At 56.5% G+C, this 17,500-nt stretch overlaps 1 protein-coding gene across 1 annotated transcript; it reads left to right on the top strand.

The window, feature by feature from the left end:
* Positions 1-1,267: 1,267 nt before the first annotated feature.
* LOC138061657 (olfactory receptor 6B1-like) lies at positions 1,268-2,287 on the top strand. Its single transcript, XM_068914203.1, has one exon. It carries the CDS (start codon positions 1,268-1,270, stop codon positions 2,285-2,287), a length of 1,020 nt encoding a protein of 339 aa, XP_068770304.1.
* The last annotated feature ends 15,213 nt before the right edge of the window (positions 2,288-17,500 follow it).

The raw sequence follows: 17,500 nt of genomic DNA, 5'->3' as shown, positions 1-17,500 counted from the left end.
TTAGTGCTTTAAACCCCAGGACACTGCAGAGAGCAGGGGGGATTCAACTGCTGCTGGACACAACTGCAGGAGGGGCTGAAAGAAGATGGCAAGGGCGGAGCAATGCCTGAGCGCTGGGTTGTGGTTTGCAGAGAGCTCAGGGAAGAGAAGGACGTGGTGGGCAAGAAGCAGAGGGCGAGACCCCAACCTCCATCATCATTGCCCAACACCATCAGTGCAGAGATCACCACCTCATCCGGAGGCCTGCAGCTTTGTGTTGTGTCTTCTGAGTCAGGTCCGTTCCTTTTTAGCTCTTTAGGCTTTGCACAGTGGCATCTATGGGTGAGGAAAGTGATGGGCATGTCCTTTCCTGGGTGTCTTCTACTCCAGCTCCCCCTTCCCTCCACACGTTTCTTCTGATACCCTTGTTAGCAGAGCAGAGTGCTGGGGAGCTTGTCTGTTGGTGCAGAGTTAGTTTGTGCCTTTGCTGCCCCTGAGCCAGCCCAGAGCTCCGTGAGCACAGCTGGCAGTGCTGAGGTTCAGCTGCTGGGCTGTGCCACCAGGCAGCCCCAAGCCCCTCCCAAACCATCCTGGAGGGGGATCTACACCAAGCGAATGATCTCCCCTGTCCTCTTCCCTCTTGCCCTGCACCAAATCTCTTCTCCTCATATTGGCTGATAGCTCAAGTGTCCATCTTCTCTCAGGTCCAGCTCCCTTTTCTCTCTCAAGCCCACGCAAAGGCTCTCTGAGAGCTCTCTAAGGAAGTCCTGCTGCACAGTGCCGGGGATGTCCACTCCTGAGCCACGCACTGTCGAAGGAAGCACACGCCCTGTCCCTTCCAAATACAACTGCTTCGGAGAGCTGAGGTCAGCCGTTTGGTGCAGGGCCCATGCTCCTGCCCTGAGGAAAAGGGCACCTGGCATGATGTGCTCGCAGAAAGGGGTCTCCTGGCCTGCTAGGAATGGTGGCTGCTATTCAGAATAACTTTGGGTGCCAGAAAGACACTGTCACAGTCGGAGTGAATGCTTTCTGTCCTCTGCCTCTACTCCAAACAGGAAAGGAGCACCTCCGAGGGGCAGCTCACAGATGCATGGCTTAACTCTGTGGAAAAACCTAGTTCCCTCCTTTCAGTAGTCATGAGGGCCCTAAAGGGAACACCAATGCGGTCAGGGAAGTGCCAGGCTCCGTGTTTTCTCTGACAGCAACTTCCTTCCTGATTCTTCTGCACAAGAAAGAAGGAAAGAAACAGATGTTTTTTCTTGTAGGTTGCCTCGTTAGGAAAAGAGGAATGAGGGACCTGTGGTGCTCTGTGGAGGAAGGGGAATGGGACAATCGCACATTTCCAATGGAGTTTCTCCTGCTGGGAATGAGGAATGTCCCCTCACTCCAGACACTGCTCTTCCTCCTCCTGCTTATGATCTGCTTGGTAACAATGGTCGTGAACATCCTCATTGTTGTGCTGGTGGTGGCAGACCGGCACCTGCACACCCCCATGTACTTCTTCCTGGGCAACCTGTCCTCCTTGGAGACCTGCTACAGCTCCACCATCCTGCCCCGGCTGCTGGCCAGCTTCCTGACCGGCAACAGGACCATTTCTGCTCATGGCCGTATGGCTCAGCTCTATTTCTTAGTTTCCTTTGCAGTTAGTGAGTGTTACCTGCTGGCCATGATGTCCTACGATCGGTACTTGGCCATATGCCAGCCCCTGCTCTATGCAAGCCTCATGAGCTGGAAGGTCTCTCTACAGCTGGCAGCAGCCTCTTGGCTACTGGGAGTGCTTATCTCTACAGTAGTCACTTCTTTCTTATCCCACTTAAGGTTTTGTGGCCCCAATGTTATTGACCATTTCTTCTGTGATTTTACCCCTGTGCTGAAGCTTCTCTGCAGTGACACCAGGGTGATCACACTACTAGCTTCCATAATATCTATCCTGAATACAGTTTTCCCTTTCTTAGTCACACTGGCCTCCTATGTGTGCATCATAGCTGCCATCCTGAGGATCCCATCTAGCAAGGGCAAGCAGAAGGCCTTCTCCACCTGTTCCTCTCACCTCACTGTTGTCACTGTTTTCTATGCCACCATCATTGTCTACCTGATGCCCAGAACCCCCCAGCTGAGGCAGCTCAACAAAGTGTTCTCCTTTTTCTATACCATCCTCACACCCCTGGTCAATCCCCTCATCTACAGCCTGTGCAACAGGGAGGTCAGGGAGGCCCTGAGGAAAGGGCTCAGCAGAGCTTTGGCCAGCTCCATGAGCTCCAAGTACTGCTGTGCCAGGGTGGTAAAATCACCTCTGGTGCATATGTGAACTGCCAAGGAGACAGTGGGGGAAGGTGTGTGCTCACCACCAGGAACCCCTCAGGGAGTATGCGTTTTGTGAGGTTGATACGGAAAGGGAGGGAAGAGGTCATTAGAAAAACACAAATATTTCTCCAGGTCATCTAATAAAAGTCTGATGAAAAAGATGTGTGTATGTGTGTGTTTCTAGATGGCTAAGGGTACATGAAACAAATCCCACACCTAGAGCTATGACCCTTTAATAAGCTCCAATGGGGCAACCCTTGTCATGTCCAGCGATTTCACATCTTGGCTAATATCCCAGTTTACTGCCCCTATTATTTCCCAGCCCCTGAGCTTCCTTTCCCATCTCTGCAAGGACAAGTGGTCTTTTCTCCTTCCTTTTGACAAGATTAACTGACTCAGTGCTGAGCTGCCAGAAACTGTCTCAATAGCAATATCTATGCTGTCCTCTGTCCATCTGCTGCAGCATTTTGAATCACTCTTTGGAAGAGGGAAACAGAGTGGGAGAAATGAGCTGAGACTTAGGATTGTAGGATCATAGGAAACTTCAGGTGGGAAGGGACCTCAGTGGGTCTCAAGCCCAACCTCCAGGTCAAAGCTGGTGACCTATGAGGTCAGATCAGGTTACTCAGGGGTTTATCCAGCTGGGTCTTGAGAAGCTCCATGGATGGAGACTGCACAACTTGTCTCGGTTGCCTCTGTCTCTCAGCCCTCATTTTAGAAAGTTTCTCCCCATCTCCAGTCAGAACTTCTTTCGTTTCAGCTTATGCCTGTTGACTCTCATCCTCACACCGTGCACTGCTCAGAGGAGCCAGAGGTTACCCTCAGGTCCCCCTGAAACCCTCTCTGCCCCAGGCTGAACAAGGCCAGCTCCCTCAGCCTCCCCTCCCACGGCAAGGGCTCCAGCCCCTGAGCCCCTTGGGGGACCTCCCCTGAGCTTGCTCAAGTTTGTCAATGTTGTTCCTGTAGTGGGGGGCCCAACTCTGGGCACAGCATCTAAATGGAGGTCCAACGAGTGGTGAGCAAAGGTGGATGTTCACTTCCCTTGAGCTACTGGCTGTACTCCTGGGCATACAGGCCAGGGTGCTCTCCCCCAGCCATCTGACCACCTTTACTGATGGCTCTCTGCCCTCTCTTGCTTTTCATCCAGACACAAAGCCAGGGGCTCCCCACCGACTCCCTCTGGGTGTCCTGTTGAACCACAGCACAAGTGACATTCCAGTTTCCAAAAGTTCAGCCTGAACTTCTCATAATGTATCTCATAATTGTTTTGTCTCTTTCTCCTTCTCTTGCTATTTCCTATTACCAAGAAACTCTCCATCACCTCTGAAACCACCCTTCAAGCACTCACAGGCTCCTACTGGAATGCCCTTAGCCTCCCCTTCACCAGGCTAAAGAAGGCCACATCCCTCAGCCCCTCCATACAGGCTTTGTGCTTCAGGACCCTACCCCCATCTTGGGAGACCTCCCCTGGACCTTCTCCAGGTCCTCCCCATTCCTCCAGCACTGGGCAGCCCACACGGGGACACACTCTTCCAGATGTGGCCACACCAGTGCTGAGTCAAGGGGGATGGGGACTGCCCTTGCCTGGGTGGCCATGGTCTTCCTGAAGCAGCCCCATATGCAGCTGGCCTCATTAGTGCAAGCATGCACTGCTGGCTCCTATGGCATCCCTTGTCATGTCCAGGCCCTTCTCCTCAGGGTCACTCCTCTGACGGTCAGCTCTCAGCCTGTCCTGATGCACAGCGTTTTACAGAATCACAGAATCACAGAATCGTTTAGGTTGGAAGGGACCTCTGGAGATCATCTCGTCCAACCTCCCTGCTCAAGCAGGGTCACCTAGAGCACATTGCCCAGGATCACATCCAGACGGCTTTTGAATATCTCCAGCGAAGGAGACTCCACTACCTCTCTGGGCAACCTGTTCCAATGCTCTGTCACTCTCACAGGGAAGAAGTTTTTCCTCAGGTTCAGATGGAGCTGCCTGTGGTTCAGTTTGTGCCCATTGCCTCTTGTCCTGTCGCTGGGCACCACGGAGAAGAGGCTGGCCTCATCCTCTTGACACTCCCCCTTCAGATACTTGTACACGTTGATGAGATCGCCTCTCAATCTTCTCTTCCCCAGGCTGAACAGGCCCAGCTCTTGCAGTCTTTCTTCATAGGAGAGGTGCTCTAGCCCTCTAATCCTCTTGGTAGCCCTCCGCTGGACTCTCTCCAGGAGTGCCATGTCTCTCTTGTACTGGGGAGCCCAGAACTGGACACAGTACTCCAGGTGAGGCCTCCCCAGGGCTGAGGAGAGGGGCAGGATCACCTCCCTCCACCTGCTGGCAACACTCTGCCTAATGCACCCCAGCATACCATGGGCCTTCTTGGCCACAAGGGCACACTGCTGCCTCATGTTTAACTTGTTGTCCACCAGCACTCCCAGGTCCTTCTCGGCAGAGCTACTTTCCAACAGGTCAACATTTCCTCCCCCATGCAGGACTAGCCGCGTTTCCTTGCACAACTTCATGAGGTTTATGTTGGACAAAACCCCAAGTTTCTCAAGGCCGCTCTGGACTCAGGCTCCTTTGTGTCAGCTCTTAATGTGCGTGTACAGATGGCTCGTCCTGTCTTGCTGTGCCTCTGACAGGATAACAGCATGAGGCATTGCGGGACACTGTGGATAATAAAAGGAGGTGCTAGTTTAACGGAGCTGCTGACAAAGGTAGAAATCACCACGGACACCATCTCAGAGAGGCCCAATGAATGTACAAAGGAAGTATAAGCAGGGCCAGTGGAGATTAGGAAATAGGTGTGTGCTGACTGCATGGGCGGGCATCAGGATGGTAAAAGAGAACACCTTGTCAGGTGGAAAAGAGGGCATAATGCAATAAAAGGTGAAGGAAAAGAAAAAAAAAAATCAGTGCTCACTGCGGGTACCTGCAAAGCACTCCTGAATCTGAATGACACTAACCAGAGCAGGACAAGAAACATGCAGTTGATCTGCTCCTACTTCTGTCTGACACACTGCCATGGTCACAGGGAAGCTGCAGTTTTCTCCCTGTGGTCAACATGAGAAGACACAGGGTGGAAGAAAATGCAAAAGGATTCATGGTGGAAGGGGCCTCTGGAGGTCTTTAGCCCAATCTCCTTCCCACAGCAGGGTCAACTATCAGATCCTACCAGGTTGCTCAGGGCTTCGTTCATTTAGGACTTGAAAACCTCTGAGGATGGAGATGGCACAACCTCTCTGGGCAACCTGCCCCAGTGTTCCACTGTCTGCAGGGGTAAAACATTTTTGCTTATCCCCAGCCTGAACCTCTTGTTTCAGCTAATGCCCATTGGGCCTCCTCCTCCTGTCGTGTACAACAATGAAGGGCCTGCCTCCATCTTCTTGACGACCTCCTGGTGGGTATGGGCAGGCTGTTCTTAGGTCTGCCCAAAGCCTCCTCTTCTCCAGGCTCAACAACTCCAGCACCCTCAGCCAGTGCAATCACCCCCATGCCACGTCTCTCTGCATGTGTCACACTCATTGGGCATCGTGTTGTAATGTGCAGGTGTTGTAGACTGTGAAGAGGGCCTGTTCTGGACAAGCAGTCCCTCATAATTAAACCTTGACCTGAAAACCTTCCAGGCCCAAGATTGATTTTTCTCCCTTAAATCCAATTTTAGCTGCACTTGTGTCAGCTTCGTACTGTTGCCTCTCATTGTCCTGCCAGGAATCTCTGTAAAGAGCCCTGGTTCTTTACTGGTGGGAAGCTTGAGTTGGGAAGCTGTGATGAGTTTCCTCCAAAAGTCTTCCCTTCTCCAGGCTGAACAAGGCCTGAACTCTCAGCCTCTCCTCCCAGGGCAAGTGCTCCAGCCCCCAAACACCTTGAGGTTCTGACACTGAACTCACTCCATGTCATCAACAGCGTTCTTCTCCAGGGGGGCCTGAATGGATGATGTATCTAGGTGGGTTCGGATAAGTGCTGAGTAGAGGGGCATCATCACTTCCGTCTTTCTCCTGGCTGTGCTCCTGTTCATGCAGCCCACAATGCTGTGGCCTCCGTTGCTGCCAGGGAACACTCTTGCCTCACATCAAGCTCGCTGCCCACAAAGACCGCCACGTCCTTTTCTGCAGAGCTGCTGCCCAGCCAGAACTCCCCAGCCTGTGTCACTGCAGGATGTTGGTCTATCGCAGGTGAAGATAGGGCATTTGTCCTTGTTGCATTTCACAGAGTTCCTGACAGCCCATTCTTCCCACCTGCCAAGCTCCCTCTGAAAGGCAGCCCTCAGGCACATGACTGTTCTGCCCCATTAGCTGTCATCTGCAACTGGGATAAGAGGTGTGTCCTCCAGGCCACTGATGAGCCTGTCAGACAGGTTGGGTTGCAGTGTAGACCCCTGCACCCTCCACTTGTCACTGGCTTCCAGGTAAAGCCTGACCCACTCACAAAAACCCTCTGAGCTCCATCATCCAACCACTTGGTTTTTCACCCATCTGAATGTCTAGCCAGCCTGCTGTAAGGCCTCCCTTGGATACAAGAATGTTGGGGGAGACAGTGCCAGAAGTCTGGCTAAAATCATGGTGAATGACATCTCCTACTCTTTCTTCTCCCACAAGTACAGGTCTTTTATCACAGAAGGCAATCACGTTGGTCTGGAATTATTTATGTTCAGTAAATCCGTGCTGACTATTTCCAGGCACCTTCGTGTACCCAGAAATGTGATCCAAGATGGATAGCTCCAGGACACACTCCTCACTCAAGTGAGGCTGAACGGCCTGCAGCTCCCCGGCTTGTCCTTGTGGCCTCTTTTGAAGATAGGCACAACATAATCCTTTTTCCTGCACTCAGCCCTCGGGCACTGTGGGTTGGTATTCTCGCCTGGAGTCCTGACTCTACTACGCACAACAGCCCAGGAGACTCTGCTGGTGAAGACTGAAGCCAAGACGACGTTCAGTTCCTCACACCTATCTCCATCTGCTGTTCCTAGATTCCCTGCCCCATGCAGCAGTGAGCCCACATTTTCCTTCTTTACTCTTTCACTGTTACTGAAGCAGCAGCAGCTCTCCTTCAGGCTCGTGACATCCCCTGCAGGGGTCGATGCTAGGGCAGCTTGGGCTTCCCTAACACCATCCCTTCTTCACTGGACAGTATTTCCAAATTCCTCCTTTGCAGCCTCTCCTTTCTTCCCCTATCCTTGTGTTGCCTTGTGGCCCTGGAGCTCAGGCCTGAGCTCCCTGTTTAGCCAAGCCAGGGTCCAGAGATGCCTGCCAATTTTACAGACTGTCAGTATGGAGCTTTGTTGTGCTTTGTGGGTGCTGTCCAGGTAGGAAAGCTGAGGTGCGCTGAGGTACTTGCCCAGCAACCCCTCCAAAAGGACATGGCTTTCCTATAGGTCCCATGCTGCTTCTGCAGGAGACATATGGCTGTCTGGGTTGCCCCAGGAACCTGACCTGGACTGCAGGCCTACTTTTGTCATTAAATCAAGCACCTGCACTGCACTACATCAGCTGTTTGCAGTGTAGGGATCTGCTTGTGTCTCAGCTTAAGAATGAGTGGAGCTCTAGTCGTAGTAGGCATCTAGTGTCCTTTCATATGGCCTGGGAAATTCCTCAGCTGGCCCCCACCTGGGGTTCTAGAAGGATGTAGGTCTCATAGTTGCTCCATCAGAGCCAGCAGACACTGGCACATGCCTTGCACCACCTCTGTCTCTTCAAATGTCACCAGGTGTTTGTGTGTGAGCAACTGACTCCCACCCTCCATCTCTAGTGGTTACAATGGCAGCGTAGACAAGGGGCTTACCTGCAGGCAGCCATGTTGTGCACACTTCAGCTTGGGCAAGGGGAATCCCACCTCCTGTGTGTTTCTGGAGTTCATGGGAGAGAGCTGAATCCAACCCCATCCCAGGGATTTCTAAAACCGTCATGCCATGCCCAGATTGACTCATCGGAATCAATACCTGAACCATGCGAAAATGACCTCCCTCCTTGTCCTTGACTAGGTGTTCTGCCTATTTAAGAGATGGGAATCAGGTCTTCCAGAGTGGGACAGGTCCACCTCTTGCAAATAACCACCCTCTGATGAGACAAAATGCAATGCAGGAATCAGTGTTTACAAACTTCAGTGTTCAGAAAGGGACCATAGGTGATAGGATTTCAGTAGACTGCAGTGAACATTTCCCAGGAAGAGGGTGCACAAGCGACAGAGCAATTCATGCCTTAAGCTGGACCTCTGCTCCTGAGCGGGGCCAGGCTCCGGGGACCGAGGGAGCTGCTGGCAACCAGGCAGCATGGCCGAGAGACAGCTCTGGGCAGCAGCAGCTCCTCTGCCAAGAGCAGCGGGGCTCCGGGCACTGCCTGCTGCTGCTGCTGACAGGAGATGAGGCGAGAGGGAGAGAAGTGAGAGGCAGTGTGGAGTGGGAGGAGCGAGGAGAGCTCCTTGCGGGGGAAATCTGCACAGCCCTTTGCATGCTAAGTCTCTGGCTGCAGGGTAACTGCAGGGTAACTTGGATTCCCAAACCTTCACTCTTGGAGATCGCTAGGTCTGTGAGAAACTTCAGCAAACCCCTTCAACCCCACCTCAGCCTGCAGGCAGCCCCAGCAGCACCTTTATTGCTTCATAAGGGTTTTTATGACCTGCTCCTTGGGACCTGTGAGCACAGAGATACCCCTGCCCAGTGCCCTGTCCTGGCAGGTTTCTGTAGGGCAGAACTGAGTGTGCAGAGGGTGGGATGGGGTCTGTGAAAACCAGCAGGGAAAAGACATTGGGAGAGAGCAAGAGCTCCCAGCAGAGAGAGCGCCAGGCAGCAGAGACGGGCTGGGAATGAGAGAGAACTGCTAACAGAAACATCACAGGAGGATGGGTTTGGGCAAGTGTTGATCAGTCCCTGCAAGGCAGACAGCTTTCTCTGAGCCAGCCCCGCATGTCTTCTCTCCCACCCAGCAGAGCCTCTGCCCTCACAGCCGTGGAGTCCAGGGCATGAGCCACCCGCTCTGCAGCCAGACCTGCAGCAGAGGAGAGGGGCATCTCTCCTGCCACGGGCCCCGTTTTGTGCTGCCCGACAAAGGGGCTGAGTGACTGCCCTGCAATGTCACCACCCAGCTGGGGAAGGTGAAGGCTTTCCCGACTGCCCATCTGTCCCTCTCTCCTTGCCTCCCGTGGCAGCAGGAGTGTAGTGTTGCTCCTTGTTTCCCCTCCTCTCCGTGCTGCCCTTGTTCTTCTCTCGGGTTCCCTGGGGTTGGTGGGTTTTCAGCTGCAGCTCAGACCCCTGCCCTGCGAGTTGTGCCACAGAGGTCTCTGCTTGGGAGTGAGGTGTCTGCAGCCCCCTTCTGACCCGTGCAGGTCCAGGAAATGCAGTGGGTGGGGAGGGGAGTGGAGCTGACTGTCCTGTAAGGAGAGCCCATCTGCAGTCCTAACAGTCCTTGGACCATTTCCCTGTGGTGTCCTGGCAGGCTTGGGGCTGCCCTCCAGAAGGGCACCGCTGCCTCATACCACCATCTCTGTGATGTGTGAGGGAGCTGTGAAGAATCTTCAGAGATGCTGGGCGTATGGAGATGGTGTTGGGAAGCTGTATGTGGGCAGCTGAAAAGAGCCGTGTGTGTGCTTGGCTAGAAAGGGGAGTGTGGAGACGTCGCTCTGGTGCCCTGAGGAAGGGAGAGAAGGTTGGAGACCCACACTTGGGACCTGGGCTCGTCTGCTCTCAGCAGGGGCTAGATTCTTTTTTGGGCAACAGATGAGAGTGACCATCCTGCAGCTCAAAGAGCTGCAAACACAGGACAGCTGAGAACAAGACTAATAGACAGACAAGCTGTCCTCCCTCTGCACCCGGGGACAGGGAATTGGTCTTTCTCAGGAGTCACAGCAGAAACGCTGAGACTTTCTGCCTTTTGAGGAAGACTGCCCAGGGGGCACAGGGGCATCTCACAGAAAATAAACATTAGGAAGAAATCCCTAAAGCTCTGTTCCTCAACCCTCATTCTTCAGAACAGGTGGTGAAGATGCTGAAATATTCCTTCCACCTGCCCAGTGGCTTTCACCTGACAGACCTTGTGACTGTCAGAGCTAGTCACCCCCACTCCCATGTCCCCACTGCCCTACAGCAGGATGGACAGACTGCCCTGGAGCCCATGGGCAGAGGCCTCTGCTCCTCACAGCACACTCCGCCAGTGCACAGGGGAGCTCAAGCAAGGCAGCTGCACACACATGCTCTCCGTGAAGAGAGAGGCAGTACGGGGGGTTGGATGAGAACTGGAACATTTCAGGGTTTCTTGAAAAGCATCTCCTAACTTCTCCATGTCTTTTCTTCTTTGGACAGTCCCACATGCCTGGAGGGAGCAACATGTCCAACAGCAGCTCCGTCACTGAATTCCTCCTGGCATTCGCAGAAACCCGGCAGCTGCAGCTCTTGCACTTCTTGCTCTTCCTGGGCATCTACCTGGCTGCCCTCCTGGCCAACGGCCTCATCATCACCGCCATAGCCTGCCACCACCGCCTCCACACCCCCATGGACTTCTTCCTCTTTAATCTCTCCCTCCTCAACCTGGCCTCCATCTCCACCACTGTCCCCACATCCATGGCCAATTCCCTCACGGACACCACGACCATCTCCTACTCGGGATGCGCTGCCCAGGTCTTCCTGGTTTCCTTCTTGTTTGGAGGAGAGATTTCTCTTCTCACTGTCATGGCCTATGACCGCTACGTTGCCATCTGCAGACCCCTGCACTACGGGACCCTCCTGGGTGGCAGCAGAGCTTGTGTCCAAATGGCAGCAGCTGCCTGGGGCAGCGGCTTTCTCAATGCTCTCCTGCACACTGCCAACACATTTTCCATACCTCTCTGCCAAAGCAATGCTGTGGGGCAGTTCTTCTGTGAGATCCCCCAGATCCTCAAGCTCTCCTGCTCACAATCCTGCCTCCGGGAAGTTGGGGTTGTTGTGGTTAGTGTTGGTTTATTTTTTGCATGTTTCATGTTCATTGTGCTGTCCTACGTACAGATCTTCACAGTTGTGCTGAGGATCCCCTCCGAGCAGGGCCGGCACAAAGCCTTCTCCATGTGCCTCCCTCACCTGGCCGTGGACTCCTTGTTTATCAGCAGTGCAATATTTGCCTACCTGAAGCCCTCCTCCCTCTCCTCCCCATCCCTGGATCTGGTGGTGGCTGTTTTGTACGCAGTGGTGCATCCAGCACTGAACCCCCTCATCTACAGCCTGAGGAACAAGGAGCTCCGAGATGCCCTGAGGAAAGTGATTGCATGGGCATTTTTCAGCAGTGCTAAAATTGCCTTTGCTCTCAACAACTGAATCCCAAACTGTCCCAAACCAGGACTCAGTTTTGGTTTTTTATTTTATTTTTATTATTACTATTGTTACTGTTATGATGATGATGATGAAATTTATTTGTTATCATTTTGCTACATAAATGCTTGCAGTTCACCCCGGTTTTAATGCCATGTCTCACCTGGTGGCCACGCAAAACTGTCTAACGCCAGGTCAGAGCTGGCTCCCTCACAGTATCTTGGTAATAAAGGCAGTTCTAGCCAGTGCCATGTCTGAAGGCTGGGTGCTTCTTCCAGAGCTGGTGTCAAATATAGGCCCAAGGAGAGCAGCCCACAAGGGCCTGCTGGGCAGCCTTGTCCATGGGGTCAGGAACAAAAAGCTCATCATCCTGTTATGATCTCTTAGACACCAAGGCATTTAGGATTGAGGAGTCCCCCCTCAGTGTCCAGTGACAGGGGAGATGAGGGATTGTCACTGTTGTACATAGCCGGGGCTGTCGCACATGTTCAGGCACAGTGTCAGATGTCCCTCCTTCTGGAGGGGAAGCTGGAGGTGCCAGGAGAGCACAGGGGCTCTCCTGGGACAGCGTGTGCCTGGGGTGGGCAGCGAGAGGAGCCTCACAAAATGAGAAGTCCCCCAAGGTGGAGTCCCTTAAAGGGAAAGCACGAAACGCAGGTATCCACAGGCACAGGAGGACTCTGCAGTCCCAGGAGAGGCAGTGGGGACCCAGCTGGCACGGGGCACGGGGCACGGGGCACGGGGCACGGGGCACGGGGCACGGGGCACGGGAGAGTGATTCATGTCATCGTTAATGAAATACCATGTGTTGGATCTCTGGAGGGATTAGAGGCCATGGATCCCCATTCGGTTGGGTCTGCTTCCCACCTGCACCAGCATGGCCAGTGCAGAGTCACCCCCGTGGCCCTGTGGCCCCACCGTCTGCTCGCTCTCCAGAGCAGCACTGCCAGCTCGAGACCGTGCGGGAGAGCAGGGGAAGGGGTGCAGGAACAGTTATTGAGGTCAGAGGAGGGATGAGGAGACATCAGAAGGAAGTGGAGCTGGGCTTGAAATGGTCTTGGAGAGAAAAATGCTGACATTTTATCCAAGACAATGGTCACACTGTGGCTACACTAAAGTGTGTTCACGTTGCAGAGCCAGAAGTCCTTGGTGTTCTGGCTTCCCGTATGGCCTGGGAAGTGGCTGAAGAAGGAATAACTCTCCCCACCTTCCCTGGTCATAGTGTCATCATCACTTTTGACAGGTGGCACCAAAAGGAAGGCTGGGACCCTGTGCCAGCACTTGTCTTGAAGGAAGCAGGACCCAGCAGCCAGATCAGTTTGCTGCTGTCCCTCAGGCCCTATCTCCAGCACACAGTCTTGAGACAATCTCCCCCAGGCCGCGTGCTAGCCTTTACCCCAAAAGTCACCTCCAGACAGGGCTCTGCACCCAGCTGGAGGACTGGGCATCCAGCTGTGAGCCCTAGGAGAATGAGCCCCCTGCTGGGTCCTCTACAGGGCTAGCAGGGAGTATGCAGAGGAGGTCCTGGGAGCGTCTACTGGGCCTGTAGACCATCCTCATGCCCATGGAGACTCTCAAGCAGGGTCCCTCAGTGCAAAGATCCAGCCCAATTTGTTGTTGTGTGAACAGAGAGGAGAAACTGCCCCAGGAAACTCCTCACAGACCCCTTTCAGCACTGCCTTTCCCCACAGTCGTGGTGAGGAGTGACCTTTGCATGTGACCAGCTCCATCTCCCTGCTGGGCTCAGCCCCTGTATGGTGGGATGGCCAGTCCTGCCTGGCCTCTCTCCAGACCCAGACCCCAGCAGACCCTGGAGCATGGCTGTTTGCTTTCCTCAAGGTGGGCTGGGCAGGGGCTGGGGATGGGGGGGAGGTTGCAAAGCAGGAGGGCCGTGGAGGCCACGGCACCGAGGGCTGTTGGGGGGCCATGCTGGGGGGACGTCTCCTCACTCCTGAAGGCAGCCTATGCTGTGCGGTGCCTGCACAACGGTGCCATGGGGCCGCATGCCGGGCAGCAGGGCGGAGGCAGAGCAGGGGTGGGACGCAGACAGGAGCCACGAGACTGCTGGAATGTGACAAATGTCCGCAGCCCCCAGCGAGACAGGGCTGTGCTGTGTGGTGGCTCCAGGGAGGCCAAGGGGCACCGTGGTGGGAGGAGCAGGGTGGAGAGCAGCAGGCACAGGGCTCCCAGCAGCCCCTCTGCAGCTGAGAGGGAAGGAAGGAGGGAAGGAGGGAGAGAAGGAGGGGGAGAGGGAGGGAGGGAAGAGAGAGAGAGAAAAGGAGAGAGGGAAGGAAGGAGGGAGGGAAGGGAGGAGGGGGAAGGAAGGAAAGAAGGGGAGGGAAGGAAGGACGGAAAGGGAAGGAAGGCGGGAGGGAAGGAAGGCGGGAGGGAAGGCAGAAGGGGGAGGGAAGGAAGGAGAGGCAGAGGGAAGGAAGGAGGGGGAAGGAAGAAAGAAGGGGAGGGAAGGAAGGATGGAAAGGGAAGGCAGGAGGGAGGGAAGGCAGGAGGAGGGAGGCAGCAGCTCAGGGAGGGCGGGAGGGGAGGCCCAGCAGAGGCCAGGGCAGCCCTGGGGGCCCAAGGGCCGCTGTTGCTAGGCAGCACCGGGGGCGGGGGGGGGGCAGGAGGAGGCCACGTGACCTGCAGCTGGTGCCGTTGCCAGGCAACGCCGGGTGGGGCTGCAGCAACCCTGGGGGAGGGATCCCGGCCCTGAGGTGGGGGGGTGAGGGGGGCAGGTGTCGGGGGGCAGCGTGTGGGGCTGGGAGAGGTGGGGAGCCAGGCCCTCCGCGGCCCCCGGCCCCGCTGCCCCGGCCGTCATGGGGCTGGGGGCCGCTGGGTCCATGGCCGCCCCCTGCGCCCGGCAGCCTCTGCTGCCTCCTCTGCGCCGCCACTGCTGAAAAAGCCCCCAACGTTTCCAGAGGTCGCGGTCACTCTGGAGCGGAACGATGGCGCACGCTGCTCACGTTAACGCCACCAGGCACCTCTGAGGCTGCTCTTTTGCAGCGCCCGGTTTCTGTGACCCTGCAACATGTCCTGCCCTTCTTCCCCAGCCAGAAGAAGAGCTGATGGCACTAGCGTCTTTTCTGGCGTGTCTCTCCTGATCCGTTCCCTGCTGTTGCGTGTTGGACCTGGTGACCTGGCACCTGCCCGAGACCCGGCCAAGGGAACCGCCCAGCTCCCAGCGGGGGCACAACCGGGAGCGGGTTTCGCTGGGTCTGCTTCTCGAGCAGCAATCGGGCAGTCGGAGGCCCGGGGAAGCACGACCCGGAGACCCTCCAGCTGGCTCTGGCCAAGAGTTGCCTCAGGAAGGGAAGAAGAAATACGCCCGCTGGGTTTCTCCAGTGGGTTTTGGCGCGGCGGATAGGGCTCGCTTGCCTCCATCTTTGCGACAGCGCCCTGGAAAGGCGAGCAGAGGACCTGCGGTTGGCCCAGCACCAGAGGGAGGGCAGAGCCAGAGCCTCCGCGTCCTCCCAGCCAGTGTCCTCTCCTTCAAACCCCTTCAGCTGTCTGCCAGAGCAGTCACCTGTGCGATTCCCCGAACAGTTGCCCAGTTTTGCCTGGCTGTAAGGACAACCTGTCTTTGAGGTGCCTCTGTTGTTGTACGTAGCCGGCTGCAGTTGTGAAACATTTCTGCGGAAAAGGGACGTGAAGCGGCAAGCGGCACAAGGGAGGGAGCAGGAGCAGGGCTCTCCCCTGCCAGGGTGGGCGCCCGTCTCTCGTCTCTGGTCCCACCCTCTGTAGGCGTGCTCCGAGCACACACCGGGAGGGTATGGAGAGCTGACGGGTCCCCAGCTGGTGCGGCAGGGATGGGTGAGTCTGGCTTGAGTTCAGGGTTCAAGCAAGTCCTTCGCTGTTGAATGGGACCTTTGCGCTTGGCAGGTGGCAGTGAGCTGGCATCTGGCCGCCTAAAAAGCTACGCGCTGAGTGCTGTGCTGCTCCCTTGGCTGTAGCTGCTGCCGAATTGGCCAGGCCAATTGCCCCCTGCCCTGAGGAGCAGGAACGAGGGGCCTTCAGAGTGTCCTGCCTCCAGTCCTGCCCCCAGGGTCCCTCCCAGTCCCCTTTCCTTGGCAGAGGGTCTGATGTGAGTCTCTGCTGCCTACAGGAGGGCTCCAGGCTCGGCAGCATTTCCAGGTGACTTCATGGTTGTGTTCTTCAAGCAAGCAGCCCTCTCTGGGCAGGGCTGAGGGAGTGACTGCAAGCAAAGCCTCATGCTCCCCAGCACAAGATGGACGCAGCTTCTCAGCTTTGCCAGGAGAGGATGGAGAAGAGTTCCTCGGGCCAGGAGCAGCGCCATGAAAGCTGCATGTTCGCGCGGCAGTTCCTTGCTGGCCTGAGGCAGAGGCAAGCGCACGTTGGGAGGAGGGCAACCAGGGCCAGGAGCTGGAAGCTGCACCCCAAGCCAGAGGGGGCGTCCCAAAAATCAGCATTCTTCCTGCTGCCAGAGCTGAGGAGGGCAACCACTTTGTCCTCGGTCAGGGAAGTAGAAGAGCTGAAGGCCTGCTCCAACTCTGGAGTCTAAGCGAAAGGCAAAAGCTGTCGCAGCAAGGGAGGACACCGCGTTTATGCTGCTGTGGCTCCGTCAGGCTCAACCAGACTAAGGAGAATTCACACAAGCCCTTTATTCGGCACATGTCAGGAGGCAGTGCCTGCAGCAGAGGGGCAATGACGACCTGCCGCACACTCGCTCGCTCACGCAGGGGGAGCTGCTGGGCATGACGCAGGCTCTGCAGCACTCTCTGGGGTCGCCATGGGCTGAGCAGCCTGGGAGGGGAACTGCTGCTCTGGCTCTGCTCAAAGAGAGCTGTCTCACAGAGCAGGGCGCCACCTTCTCCACGCTCTCCGGAGCCGGTAGCACAGTGCTCCAAGGGTGAACCCTGATGGTGCCTTTTCCGCTGGAGCTCTCAGGAGCAGGATGGTCTGGCTTGCCAGAGACTGGATGCTGAGGCTGGTGTCACTCGGCATGCTTTGAAGGGCTGCAATACAAAGGAAGAGAGAAGAGATGAAAGCCCCGGGTGTGCGGAGACCCCAGGCATGGCCTCCGGACAGGGCCAAGCCCAACCAGCCCTTCCCATCGCCCGCAGGCAGCAGGGAGGCCTAAGAGATCAGCTGGCGAAAGATGCAGTTGAGAAATGCCCCAAGCGCCCCGGCAATACTCGCCCCCTCCCGGTGCCCAGCAGGGGATCAGTGCTCGCTCCCCAGGCTCTGCCCTCCTCCGTGCCGCAGCTAGCACCACGCTGCCCCCACTCACCCTGGCAGATGTCCTGCAGCTTCTCCTCGCTCGGGTCGCTCATGTGCCGTCCGACGAGCCCTAGGTGTACACAGCCCATGGCAAAGCCCGCTGTCAGCACGCAGCCCCTGGGCACGCAGGCCCTGCCTGAGGCAGGCAGGGCTCCGGCAGCCCCAGGGCAGGTTCTTGCTGCCAGCGCAGCAGCCGGGACTGGGGCCAAGCTGCCCTGGGACAGAGAGGGGCCCCACAGGGGCTGGGACTCACCGAGGAACCTGACGGCCGCCTCCCGCAAGGCCTCCTGTGGGCTCTCCAAGTAGGGCAGGCTCTGCCGCAGGTACTCCTCCGCTCTGCTCCTGTTCCTCTCCAGCTGGGCAGAGGGCGAGGGCGAGGGCTTGGGGCAGACCTTCCCCACGCAGCCAGGCCAGGCCCTCCTGCCAGGGCCGCCTCCCCTCCCTTCCCATGCCAGGACGTTCATGGCTCCCAGTCAGGAGCCGTATGGCACCGAGGTCTGGAGGAAGCAGAGGGCAGAGCGCTCCCCAGGCCGGCTGAGGTGCCCTAGTGCTCACCAGGCCCGGCTGGGCCAAGGGCTCTTTCCGCATGCTGGGGGCAGTGTGGGGACAGGGCCCTGGAGAAGAGCCCACCGGGGCAGGGTGCTGGAGGAAGGGGAGCGCATGTGCAGCTCCAGAGCCCGCAGCAATGGGTGTGGGTGTGGACAAGGGGGCAGGCCTTCTGCGGG

Source organism: Struthio camelus, chromosome 19 (genome assembly GCF_040807025.1).
Source record: "Struthio camelus isolate bStrCam1 chromosome 19, bStrCam1.hap1, whole genome shotgun sequence".
Classification (NCBI taxonomy): domain Eukaryota; kingdom Metazoa; phylum Chordata; class Aves; order Struthioniformes; family Struthionidae; genus Struthio; species Struthio camelus.
Note: the sequence above shows the minus strand (reverse complement) of the source record. Positions and strands in the feature narration are given on the sequence as shown.

Excerpts from the sequence above, each read along its gene's own strand:
- LOC138061657 (XM_068914203.1), top strand. The coding sequence starts at position 1,268 with ATGAGGGACCTGTGGTGCTCTGTGGAGGAAGGGGAATGGGACAATCGC.